This window comes from Canis lupus, chromosome X, assembly GCF_003254725.2.
Source record: "Canis lupus dingo isolate Sandy chromosome X, ASM325472v2, whole genome shotgun sequence".
In the NCBI taxonomy this organism is placed as follows: domain Eukaryota; kingdom Metazoa; phylum Chordata; class Mammalia; order Carnivora; family Canidae; genus Canis; species Canis lupus.
In genome coordinates, this window is record NC_064281.1 from 105569970 (window position 1) to 105583487 (window position 13518).

The following is a 13518-nucleotide window of genomic DNA, read 5'->3' on the forward strand; positions in this document are numbered from 1 at the left end:
CATACAAGGTCCCTACATTGCTTTTAATGGATATGTTTCCTCGTCTCTCAATATAAAGCAATCCCCACTACACCCCATCTTTCCCCTCTACTTGCAGAACCTGGTAAGTTGTCCTGTGAAAGTCCCATGTTCTAGATTTATCCTTTTGCTTTTCCAGGATGCCATTTACCTTCTCTACCCCATAATTTATAGGTTGGCTCAAAGGCTTGATTAGATGCAGGTTATATTTTGGAGGGAGACACTTTATAGGTGCACTATGTAGGAATTCACTCTTAATATTTGAACTCAGGTTTTTTTTTTTTTTTTTTTTTAAGTAATCCCCAATATGCTGCATTTGAAGAGAACAACATCTCCATAGTTCTTTGGAAATAATTGAAAGTGTTTTAAGAATAAAAAAATAAGCAAAGCTAGGTTTGGAAGTCAGTAGCTATTGTGGCTCCCCACCCCACCCCACCTGTCCCTGCCTTTTATTCTACTCACATGTTAGAAACCCTTCCTGTTAAACCTAGTTGTAGATCATTTGTGTCAGAATTCGTATATGAGTGTCTACTGATGACCACAAGAGGGCATCCACTGAACATTTTTAAAGCCTTCCATCTTGTCATCTGTGTACAATTGACGTAAAACTGAGCTGAGATCAGCTCACCCATTTTTTAGGGTGGAGTGCTTAACTATAAAACACATAATGGTATGTATATGTTCATTGGCCTACCTAAACCTTTGTCTTAGATAACTCATATTGCTATTTTTATTAAAAATGGATGGATGTCAAGATATATATACCCACATAAAAGGTTCTCAAAACAGCCCGATGCCCAAGTATGAGACCAGTGGCTATTTGCTAATTTTAAAAGGGAAAACCTGCCTTTACAATGGAGAAGTCTGGCTATCACTGCCACCTTAACCAAATGATCAGATAGCATCACTATTAGTAGGGTATTCTGAAATCAACATCCCTCCTGAATGTGCAGGGTCACCTATCAAATATACTGCACTAACTAGGAAAGTTGAACTTAGGGCTAATCAAGCCCTTAGACCTTATTTCCAGTTTCTAGGAAATATTGGATAAGAGAGAACCAAATAAAATAGTACCACAATTTGTCAAATCCAGAATGGCATTTTGAAAAGATAGCTAGTCTGACTTTTCCCAAAAAGTCAGCTCATGGGAGAAAAAGAAGTTGGAGGAGCCAGGCTAGATCAAGAGAGACCTAGCCAAATGCAGGGCGGGGAAAACTGTGAGGGGGCCCAGGAAGGGCCAGGACACCATTGAGGAAAAGACATTTTGAGGAGTTTGAATAAAAATTTCTCGTGAAATTTGAGCAGAGAGCAGCAGTATATAGTTTATACTATTTCCTAAAATGCTTTTGAATTCTGTATCTGAAACCTAGAATTTGATCATTTTGTCTATCTACCTGCAAGTTTATATTTTCAAGGTGGCTGGAAGCTTCATTTTTAATCTCAATGGGCAAAATGAGGCATTGCCTCATCTTTGGGCATATGTACAACTTTTATCTTAAACCATAGGTTTTCTTTCAGATGAACTTCTATGATCTCATTAATAGAGTGCTTTCCTATCATTTACTTGGAAATGGACCTGTAACTAAATGTAGTGTTTTTTAAAAGCATAGATGAGGAAACTCTTATTTTAAATGGGCACCAAGCTCATCTACTAATGGCATACATATTGTATTTATTTATTCTACTCACATATTAGAAACTTGTGACAAACATGTGACAAAACATTTTGAGACTTTTATCTTTCGTCATTGTAGACTATATTGTAAAAATCATAGTGGAAATGATGAGAGAGATGAAGAAGACGAGGAACGAGAGAGTAAAAGCCGGGGAAAAGTAGAAATTGACCAGCAACAACTAACTCAGCAACAACTTAATGGAAACTAGGTATGAAAGTTACTTCTATCGGATCTGTTGTCAGGATACAAAACTCGCTGATAAATACATGTTGGAGAAATGGTATATGCAGTATGATTTTTTAATGCTATTATGTTTAGTTAAGCATGTTACTAGAATGCTAAAGGATTGTGTAGGCTTGCATAGTTTTTTTAACTAGCTGATTTTGTAACAGTAAAAACAAGCTATCCACTTTATCAATAAGTGTAGTTGTAATGTCGAACCAATAAGATGTTCTCGCTCCTCAATAACATTATATTTATTGTGTTCCCCTCAAGCATCATATTTTACAATTTTTTATCATCTTTTAAACAGGTTCATGGGACAGAGTTAGAAAACTGGGAATGAATAAGACATCCATAACTACTATTCTTTTTTCACTGTTTTCTAAAATCAAAAAGGGTTTGTAACTTTTTACTGCCCAGCTCTTAGATCCTTCATTGAACTGCCTAAAAACGTCTTGTTTGTTTTATGAGCCTTCACTAGATGGCAGAATTTGACATGTTGATATTACGTAGCTGTAGTTTGCAGTTTCTGGGAAGCAATTGAAACACTATTAACCCTGTGTATAGTGTCAACAGTTAAAGCAGACATTGAAATGAAGTAAGCTATATTTCTGGACTGAACAAAGTTCTACTGTTTAGAGTGTCTGAGTTTGTTTAGTGGATTCATACTCAAGGGAAGGCATAAGCGAATTTCACTTTACAGTGCAAACACACCTCTGGTGGCAACACATGGGAATATGTGATTTTTTTTCACACTCCAGTAACGGAGGCTAGAAATGAAGAGAACCTTCTTTTTCTCTTGGCTTTGACAGCACATGCTAAAAATCTCTTCCAAGAAGTGTGCTAAAGCTTTTCATTTCGTTCCTGTTAAACTTGCTCTCACTGACCAGCATGCAGTCGGGCGACTGGTGATTTTAAGTTGTGAGCTCCAGTGCTTATGCCAAAATTCTCTTGACAGTAAACCTCTTCTCTTATCATGCCCTACAAAGAGCTTCCAGCAAAATGATTGGATCCTTGTAAGTTTAAACTAACATTTGGCAACAGCAAATTAAACCTCTTTAAGATGTAATGGGTTACTACTCATTAAGGACTTCAGCCACCATGTCTGAAACTGGTTCCTCTCAAGTGCCGTGTTGTGTGGAACACTTCATATATTGGCCCAAAGTATGTAAGAAGGTCTCATGCGCTGTAGGAGTAAAAAACAGTCTGCAGAAAACAGTATTTATTTTTCATTTTGTGACCACTATTTTTTTAAAAAATTATTTAATATTTTTAATGTTTTCATGCATTGCTTTGCTTATCTATTAAATAGGCTCTCGTGCCCTACTTTTTTCTGGTAGGGCTTGGTGGTGTTTTCTTGATCATTGGAGTTGTTTTTTGAAGCCTAAGAACCCAGCTGTTTAGAAAGGATTTTCACACTGGCATTTCTAGCTAGGGATATTTTCTTCCACTTACCTGCTGAAGCACATTTATATATTTCTTTATGGCAAAACCAAAAAACTTTAGTTGTGGTCTGCCTAATATTACCATAGCACCTCAATACCAAGGGTAGGGATTCTGATTTCTGAATTCTTTGTTAACCTACCACATTAAAGCAAATTAGCAAATAAGAAATAATATGTTAACTTGACTGTACATCAAGATATTCTGCAGCTTATGGAGAAGCATTTTTAAAATGTAACAGGTGGAAAATTACACTGTGCTTAATGACTGATTTTTTTTAACTGCTAGTCCCTTAAGGTCACATTTGTCAAGTGTGTATTCACACATTCACTTAAATCAAGGGACTCAATGATTGCTTTATTTTAACCATCTTTTATTATTTTTAGAAGGAAACTAGCTTTAGTGGGGTTGCCCTATACGTTTTTCTCTTTTTGCTCTAAATATGCCATTGGTTTTTTTTTGTGTGTGTGTGTGTATGTGATGAATTTTCAAAATTCACCATGACTTGAAGTGCAACGACAGATCTAGATGTTTGTTTACCAAGCTATGTGACTTTTCCCAAAGGATCTGTACTTTATTTCCTTACGACAGCTTGAAACCTGTTATTTTAAAATCTTTGAATCACTGTGTCTTGATCATTTTTACATTGTGTGCCATAGACTTACCCATGGAACAATAGAGCACCTTCATTTTTGGACAACTACTGTAATGATGTTTTTAGGAAAAATGGAAGGTGCCAGGGTAATAGTGGCCAGCCAATGATCATATCATGGACTTCAAATACTATACCTGTCAGTCGATGGATTTGTCATGTAATCAAGTGTATAACTTTGTATGGGTGTCTTCAACCCTTTTTCTGCCACTAGCAACCAGAATAGCACTTTACCTTTTGGTTGGCTAGAATAAGTGGCTGGCTACCTATTTTTTCTCACTGTGGTGTGATGGGCTAAACAGTCTTTCATCAAAAGTTGAAATGTAAACTGAAGTCACATAAAATATCACCTTTGGTTGTAAACCTCTCATACTTTGATTCTCCATCCATGTTTTCGTCACATGCTGAGTAAAAAGTGCCTTACAATGTAAAAATTGTACAGTACTTATGTTCCCAAGTAGCATCATCATCTTCTGGGTAGTAATGACATTGTGGTATGAATATTTAGAAAAATGGACCTCAGCAGTGTATTTACTGTTCATCTCTTAAGTCCTTAACTGTAGTTTTAATAAGCATGACATTATTTGCTAAGTATATAACATGTACATCATTTCAAAAAATACTGCCATGACTGTCTTTGACGCATATTTTAGCTTGAAATTTTGAAGCGTCTTTTCTTTCTTTCCTCCCCCCCCCTTTTTTTGTTTTGTTTTCGTTACTGATATTCAACAGTGTAATCTTTGCAAGCGTATATTGAAGATTATTCTGGAGCATTTATTGCCTTACCAGAACTGTTTGTAAGAAATGTTCTTTAGAGTAGAAAGATAGACTTGAGTTTCTATACTTTAATAAGAACTCTTTGTTCCTTGGGGGAGGGGGGTGGGGGTGTGAATTTTACTTTCATCTCAATTTATTAAAAACCCACAACGGAAATACATTTTATTTCAAAGATCAGCAATTTTAGAATTTCAGATAGTACTTGCTCAGGAGTACATGCTACTCAAGATATTAAGAGAATAACAAGCTATGTAGATCTACTGTTGAATCAGAATCTATGTACTTGAACAAATGTGTGAATCTTAAATATCTCAAAGAAAACGAAAAGTGTTCTAGAATGTTGTTGCTTTTTTGAAAAGCACTAAAGGTTAGACCAAGGTATACAGTTTTGTTCTAACAGACATTTAGGTTAATTGTAAAGATAAGGAATGCATTATGGGTCAAAATCAAACATTCCTCTCATGTTATGTATATTTTGTTCCTGTTATATTGGCTTTATTTTCAAAATTGTAGTTTGTAGTATTAGTTTCCTTTTATTGATATTCTTGCATATACTATTCATTCAATAAATGAGTTACGACTTTCATGTTTGTATGTATGTCTTTTTTGTGAAAGGGTGTAATGAAGCTTATCTGTAGCGGTAGTAAGATTGTGTTCCCTTTAGTCTTGCTTCATTTCAAATGAAATGCCTAGTTTGTTTAGTAACTTGTCATTAAACAAGTATGAGAGAGAACAAAGAGTGAGTTTGAGTCCAGTTCAAGGTCTCACAACATAAAGGTTGCATCATGGAGAGAACTAGCAATCTTTCAAGTACAGCAGAACTGCGTTACACCTTGGTTCTTTTATCATTACATGATTCAGCTACCTTTGGCTTAAGTTGGGTCCTCTGGAACCTAGCCAGAAGGTGACTGAAAATAAACCAAAACTCCTACTATGGTTTATCTGGTTGGTAATAAGGGTGAGGATTAATATTCTTGTGAAGGGATTCCACCTTATAGATCTAAATGTCCTCCCTTTGTCATGGACAGCTTACTTCTAGTACACTGCTCATAGATTGAGGTAGTCGTATCCAGGGCAGAAATCAGAATACTTGATTAGTGGAATGTGCTCATTCCATACACACAAGTCCTCACCTCATTCTACTCGAGAAGAAAAAAAATATGTAATAGGTTCTCATTAATGTTGGAACTATGGGATGGTGTGCCTCACCGCAAATGTTACCTAGTTGTGCTGGGCACGCATGCACCTGTGTGTGACTGTGTGTGTTTAAAGTCCATTATTTAGTTGCATTTTGATTTTTAAAAAAAGATTTTATTTTTAAGTAATCTCTACACCCAAGGTGGGGCTCGAACTCACAACCCCAAGATCAGGAGTCGCACACTCTACCAACTGAGCCAGCCATTATTTAGCTTTATTTTAATGACTACCACAAAAATATGGAGAAGGGGGTTATGTTGTTTTCTTTAGCTAATTGGAATTACTGACAGCTGGGGGCCTTGAAGGGAGTTTTGTTTTCTTTTTCCAGCTGTAGTCATCAGCAGTTGCTGAGGTCATTCCAAAGTTTAAACCTGGTAGAATTTCCTAGGAAAATTCTATGGCTGGCAAGGGCCAGTCCATATTTTTAAGGGAAAACCCTTTTTATTTATATATTAGAGTCCTTGGCTGTAGAGATAATGCTGCTTTATACGACAACCTATGTTACATAATTTTGCCTAGTTTAGATAATGAGGTATCTGGAAATTAAGGACGTAAAGCAAAAATGGATTCTTGATTTTTATTCAGAAGGTGAAAACTAGGGGCACCCGGGTGGCTCAGTCGGTTAAGCATCCAACTCTTGGCTTCGGCTCAGGTCATGAGATCCAGCCCCACATCCGGCTCCATCTCACCATGGTGTCTGCTTGTCTCTCTCTTTCCCTTTCTGCTTTTCTCCCCTGTACTCTCTCTAATAAATAAAAAAGATGAAAACTATAAAATGCCAGTTACGAAACTTACTGAGAACATTTAAAGTGTTACACTGTAGCAGACATGTTCTGCCCATGGTCAGTGTACTGAATTCATTGAGACCTGGATCTTTGTCAAAAGATAGGAGGTCCATAAACATCCAAATTATGCCTTTGTCTCTATCTCTGTCGCTATAAATGCGTTTTTGTATTGGAGGTGGGGGCAGTGCCTGGGATATAGGGAAGAAGATGCATCTGGGCAAAGAGGTAACTAGCTCTGCTCTGTGAATGCTAATCTCATAAACAGACTTACATGGAAACAAATACTGTTTGAAAGGGCAAATCTTTGGAATGGGACCTGAGGGCGTGCATATCAAGGGAGTGTTAGGAGCAGAACAATAGAAATAAACTGTGCTTTAATATGGACATTGGATTTAGAGCTACTGAGTTTCTACAAAGTTATTTGTACAGAAGCATGAGGTTTTTCTTTTTCTGAGTGTCTTTCTTAAAACAGAGCTATTTACAGATTTTTTTAATTTATTGAAGTCATACATAGCCGTATAAAGAACTGAAGTACTGATCCCTGCTACAACCTAGATGAACCATGGAAACTTAATGCTAAGAAACCAGGCACCAAGGATTACATCTTGTATGATGCCTCCCCCTTTTAAGATTTTATCTATTTATGAAAGAGAGAAAGAGAGAGCATGTACAAGAGTGGGGAGGAGCAGAGGGAGAAGCAGACTCATTGAGCAGGGACCACCCCCACCAACCATGTGTGAGGCTCCATCCCAGGACCCCGAGATCATGACCTGAGCCAAAGGCAGACACCTAACTGATGGAGCCACCCAGGCGCCCCTGTTTGATGCCCTTTATATGAAATGTCCAGAAGTAGCAAATCCATAGAGCTAGAATGCAGGTTAGTGATTGCCAGGGGCTACAGACAGGGGGCTCGGGGGAGGGACTGTTAGCAGGTACAGGGTTTCTTTTTTGGGGTGATGCAAATGGCTGGAATTAGGTAGCAGTGATGGCTACACAACTTTGTAAATATACTAAAAGCCATGAATTATACACGTTGAAAGGGTGAGTTTTGTATTACATGAATTTCACCTCAATTTTTAAAAAGTAATTCGTGGTCATTGTACAAAATTAAAACATACAAAGATGTATAGGGCAAAATGTGAAACTCCCCCTGTTCTCCACAAGCCAACTCCCCTGTATTTGACATAGATCCTTCTAAATTGTGTACATATATAACTTACATACTTTTTAGCATAAATAGGATCATGTTCTGCATGCAGTTCTGTACCTGTCGTTTTCACTTGAACAACGCTGTAAGGTGTCAGAACAACTAGATTCCCTGCCTTTTGTTCAGCAGCTCCATTCCATGGCAGTGTATGGATGAACTGGAATTGTTCTGTCTGGTCTCACAGGATCTTATGCAGGTCATTTCTTAGGCTAAATTTCCAGAAGTGGAACTAAGTAAAAGGTATATACATTTAAAGTTTTAATAAAAATTGCCATCCAAAAAATATTCACCAATTGAAAAGTTCACCCTATGGGGATTAAGCTTCCCTGCTTTTCCGCTCCAAAGGAGTGCCTTTTAACGGAAAGAATTATGGTATCTTCTTTAAAAAACATGATACATGCTCTATAGAAAATTATAGGGTTTTCATTTTGTCATAAAGCCCACCTAGACTATATCTCAAGGAAGCATATGGATTATTTGGGGGAAACTGGACACCATATCTCATTTGTGAAACAATGAAGTCAAAAGTTTTTGTTTCATACATGTTAGCAACAGTAGTAATTGGTGAATCATTTCCCTTCCTCCTGCTTTCTGAAAAGTGACAGATTGTTCATAGCTGCTCCTTGTTGCCAGATGGATCTACTTCTCTGTGTGTCCAGGGTCATACGTGGCTCAGTTCAGTGCACTTGAAGGGGTCGTGTACGGTTTTGTTGAAGAATTCCTATAGCCTTTATCTATTGTGATGGTTCTTACTCCCCAAACTGTGAATGTGTCTAACCACCCGTCAGTTATGTAAAAACAAGATGAAACCATTTGAACTTTTCACTTTTCAACTAGTTGTTTTATCCTTGTATGAATAAAATGTAAGACAAACCAGAAAAACTGACTGATGTATATATCATTCTTTTAGCTCATTTGCTAAAAAATTATTGTTCTCTAAGAATTTCAAGCAAGTTACCTGCATATCTAAAAATAAACTGTTGGTAAAAAATAACACAGATATTCAGTTATGATGGTCATTCAACCTGCCAGTTTCTATGTAAAGAATAAATTGAATGTAGTCAAGGATGATTGATACCACCTGAAAACTAGTTTTTTCTAATTCTCAAAATCAGTTTTTGCTAATTAGGTATGTATGACATTAGCCAAACAACTATTTAAGAAGATTTAAGTCAGATGTATAACCTTACAAAAATAATTCTTTAATGTTTTACCAATAACCCAACCTTTGATCATGTTTCTCTACACTCATTTCTCATATGTTTATGAAATAACAAAGTCTGTAAAGAGGGGTAAGACAACACCACGACTCCATTAGTTCTTTTTTGCAACTTTGAACTTCAGTGGTCATGGAGACCGCTGTACGTTCATTTCAGAGGTTAGCCAGACAATTTAACACAAAGGCTTATTTTCAAATGTTCCTGATCCTTAAGCCCAAATAGGCTTATGTTCTATATTTAGTATTGATTTAGTATTACCAGGAAGCAATCATTCTCGGGACCCTGGTTTCATATGTTCTCGGTTAGAGAGCAAGCACAAAAGATAAGCAGTTTCTGAAAGTTTGCAGATCAGAGAGCTGGAATTTTGGCATTATCCTCAAATACAACACTCTTTCCGGACCTCCCTTAGAAGAGTTGTTCTTAAGCATTTCAACCTATTCCGTGTGCCCAGACCGCTTAGGGCAGCTATCCAGTATGCAGGGGCTGGGGGTGGGGACACAGGGAGAGGGATTAAAGAAAACATATGTGGCTTAAGGGGAAGGCTTGGCAGATGTCCATTCTCGCTTGGGAAGAGGCAGGGTAGGAGAGAGAAGTTTTCGGCAGCCTTTACGGCATTTCATAACTGGGGTCACTTCATTCCATGAAACTCGGAAGTGCAGCCAACTCTAGGGCACATCCTAGAAAGATCGCCACAAAACTTGGAACACTTTTGCGCTTTATTCTTTTCTTCCTTTGATGCCCTCCTGGGAACTCACTTACCTGACTTCCCATGATCTCTACCACCCCTTCAAGACGACTCCTTTCCTGACTCTTCTCCCCAGCCCCAATGTAAGTGGTCCGCAGCCTTCTGGTCTTTCCATCTTGGATTGTTCTCGCTCAGCCGTAATCTGCTGCTACAGCTGTCAGCTGTGTGTTCTGCTGATGAGTCCCCATCCTTATCCACACTCGGCTCCACCCACTGGGTAGTTTCAGCTACACTCCTGGACATTTTTACCCAGTCTGCTGGCTACTCAAGCATGAATCCCAAACTGAATTGTCCTGACCTGGATTTTCTCTTTGTCAGGTGATGGGGCTAACGATGGGTCTGCTTACATCTCCACGTCAGCTTGCTAAGTTCCTCACAATCTGTTATTCTGTCTTTTGGGTCCATCCTCTCCATTCTTACTGCTGATAAACTTGTGATTTTCCTCGGTGTTTGTTGGTTTTTCTCTTTCACCTTTTGCCCGGAATCCTGACTCCTGTTTCCACTCTGGACCCATGTTCCTCAGACTCTTCGTTCCTTGGTTTTCTTCATGAGGCAGTTCTTGCCCTCACTTCCTTTACTATTCAACCTGCATGAGATGGTTAATCACCTCCACTACCTCTAGACATCACTGGCCTCAACTTGCCACTTCTGTCAATTCTCATCCACCCTTTTACCTTCCCCTGTGCCTAGAGTTCCTTCTACTGTCCCATCTGGGGAAGGTGACCCGCCAGAGGAGATTGCAACCCATGTGGCCTGGTGCCGCACAAATATTGGTGTTTGTTCCCAGGTTCTCCATATCAGTCTTCAATCCTTTTAACTTGTCTTTCCTTTTATCCTTACAAACTGTTACAAACATAAGCATATGGACTCTGGGTTTTGGTGGCCTTGGCTCGGATCCTATGTAACCTTGAAGTTACTGAATCTCCACCTCCATGATCTCATCTTGAAAATGCCTGTAAAAATAGTACTCATTGCATAGACTTGTGAGGATCAAAGGAGAGAACAGACTCAAGACTCTCCCATCCCCTGACATGCTGGCCCTTGCTCCTGTGTTTCCTTCTAGTTGTGCCCTGTTTCTCTCCTCTTCTCATGTAATTTTCTTGAAAGTTGAGTCCCCACTTGACGTCTCTGCATCTGTATTTTTATTACACATTCCTCAGCTTCACTGCACTCACTTCTGTTCACACCTCTCCACTTCCTCAACTACACGGAAACTGTTCCAGCAAAGTCCACTGGTGGCCTTTGCCAAATCCTGTGGGTACTCTTCACTTCTTATTTCTTTGCCTTCTTGACTGTAACATCCCTGAAGGATCAGGTGTGGTAAGGGGACTAGCCGATGGAAGGATTTCCGTGATCCTTCAGCTATAAAGGTAAATCTATCAAGTCAACTTGGAAAAGCGTTTTATATTTTCACTAGTCATATATGAATTGATGCTCAGTGAACCAAAATTAGAAAATACAGAGAAGTAAAAAAAAAATTCCAATCTCCCATCATCTTATGAACCATAAGGCCACCATTATATTTTTTGTAAAATCTTCAAACATTTCTGTGCATATATGTAATTATAAAAAAAGGGGTTCATATTATACCTAGTAAGTTGTACTCTGCCTTTTTCACCTACAAATCAGAAATATCTTCACAGTTCAGTAAATAAACTGTCACTCCTAATGGTTGCATTAGTCCATTTTGTGGATGTATCCTAGAGTTTGGCCATTTCCCTATCATTAGATACTTAAGTTTCCAGGTTTTGTTGTTGCTATTATTTTGCTGTTGGAAAAAGTGCTGATATAATGATGAAGAAAGAGCAGAGAGCCTCAGATTAAAGGATATTCTACAGAACAACTGGCCTGCACTTGTCCTGAATGTCTCGAAGATCCAAGAAAAGCCGAAGAACTATTTCACATTAAGGGTGATAAAAATACGTGACAACTAAAAGTAATGTGTAACCCTGAATTGGGAACTGGTTCCGCAAAACAGAATTCTTGCTGTGCAGGAGGACATTCTGGGGACTAATGACTAAATGTAAATAGGGACTGAAGATTAGACATTATTAGGTCAATGTTAATTTCCTGATTTTGATAATTGTGGTTATAAGAGAATACTCTTATTCTTAGAAAATATATACTGAAGTGTTTAGGAATAAAGGTGTTATGTCTGCCTTTTACCTGGTTCAGAAAAAGAAATGTGTGTGTGTGTGTGTGTGTGTGTGTGTGTATAAAGAGATAAAGCAAATGGAGCAAGATATCACACGTTGATGAATCTTGGTGGATGATATGCAGGAGTTCTTTGTACTATTCTTGCAACTTTTCTATAGTTTTGAAAAAAAAAATTAAAGGTAGGCACACCAGCAGAAGTAGCAACCATTATTAAGGGAGCCTGAAGAAAGTCCAAACTCAGGGAACAGGAGTAAGCCATGAGAAATCCTTCCCAAGGGTATGGAGACAGGAGAGGAACCACACTCTGGTGGAAGGAGCATGAGCTATATTTGGATCAAGTAGCCTAGAGAGGAAGGCCACTAAGGAACCACATCTGGAGGAAAGAATGTGAACGATATTTGGATCAAGTGGCCCAGAGAGAACTGTCTCCCTCCCCAACACCTAGGGTGACTCTCTACCTTTTCTGCCTGAACACACCCTATTATTGGAAATCGATCTTTTGAGCTGTTGTCACCCTTCAGCTGCCACTGTTTTGTTTGTATTTCAGGGTCTCCATCCATATCTTAGGTTCTTTTTTCATTTTTCTGAAGTAACATTTCCTTTTTTTCCTATAGGAAGCATGGGTAACAAATGTTTGAAAATAAATAATGCTGAGATGAACATTCTTATACATATAGCTTTCTGCCCTTGTCTGATTATATCCTTAAGATAAATTTCTTTTTTTTTAAAGGCTTGAGAGAGAGAGATTGAATGGGGGGGGGAGGCAGGGGCAGAGGGAGACGGAGAGAATCCCAAGCAGATTCCCTGCTGAGAGTGAAGCCCAATGTGGGGCTCCATCTCAGGACCCTGAGATCATGACCTGAGCCAAAATCAAGAGTCAGATGCTCACTTGACTGAGCCACCCAGGCACCCCCGAACTACTCAGTTTTTAACAATAATCCCTGATTATCTTAAAATATACGGTGTTTAAATTTCTTCAGTGGAAGTGGAACTTAAGTGTTTGCTATTCTGATCTAAATTTCCACAATTTTCTCAGGGGGAAGGGAGATGTAAACACAAGTTCTTGAGGTTTTTGAAATCATCTTGAGGTCAACACTCACTTTATATATAATTACCATCTCTATATTATATGTGTTACAGGCATATATTCCAGGCAATTCTAGTAGATCATATAAAATTAGATGCTTATTAATCTAGTTTTATACTAATTTCAACTCCCCAAAGACACTTAAGAATATTAAGAGATAGCAAAATAGAGATAAAATACAATTGCTAAATATTTTTTACAACCATGCATCAGATAATATGCCTTTAAAAGTCCACACACAAGGCTGAGTAGAAACATTTCTATATATTCATGTAAATTTCAGAATGTTACCTCGATTCAAATTATTACTAGATAGCTACCAGTGAAAATGA

The 13518-nt window shown here is 38.2% G+C and overlaps 1 protein-coding gene and 1 long non-coding RNA gene across 5 annotated transcripts in view; one reads left to right on the forward strand and one right to left on the reverse strand.

The window, feature by feature from the left end:
• The window catches only part of PHF6 (PHD finger protein 6), a 50967-nt gene extending 45593 nt beyond the window's left edge, over positions 1–5374 (forward strand). For 2 of the 4 annotated variants that reach the window (XM_025431188.3, XM_035712382.2), the window contains exons 10-11: positions 1773–1902; positions 2227–5374. In XM_025431188.3, coding sequence (XP_025286973.1) covers positions 1773–1902 — 130 coding nt within the window. In that variant the 3' untranslated portion in view covers positions 2227–5374. Of the gene's footprint in view, positions 1–1772 lie in introns of all 4 variants that reach the window. The other 2 variants (XM_025431191.3, XM_049107790.1) reach the window with 1 other exon arrangement.
• Positions 4897–12719, reverse strand: LOC112649144 (uncharacterized). Its single transcript, XR_003129473.3, has 3 exons — positions 9957–12719; positions 8038–8206; positions 4897–6730 (listed from the first exon to the last, which is right to left on the reverse strand). It is a non-coding gene; the product is annotated as an uncharacterized LOC112649144 (long non-coding RNA).
• Positions 12720–13518: the final 799 nt, after the last annotated feature.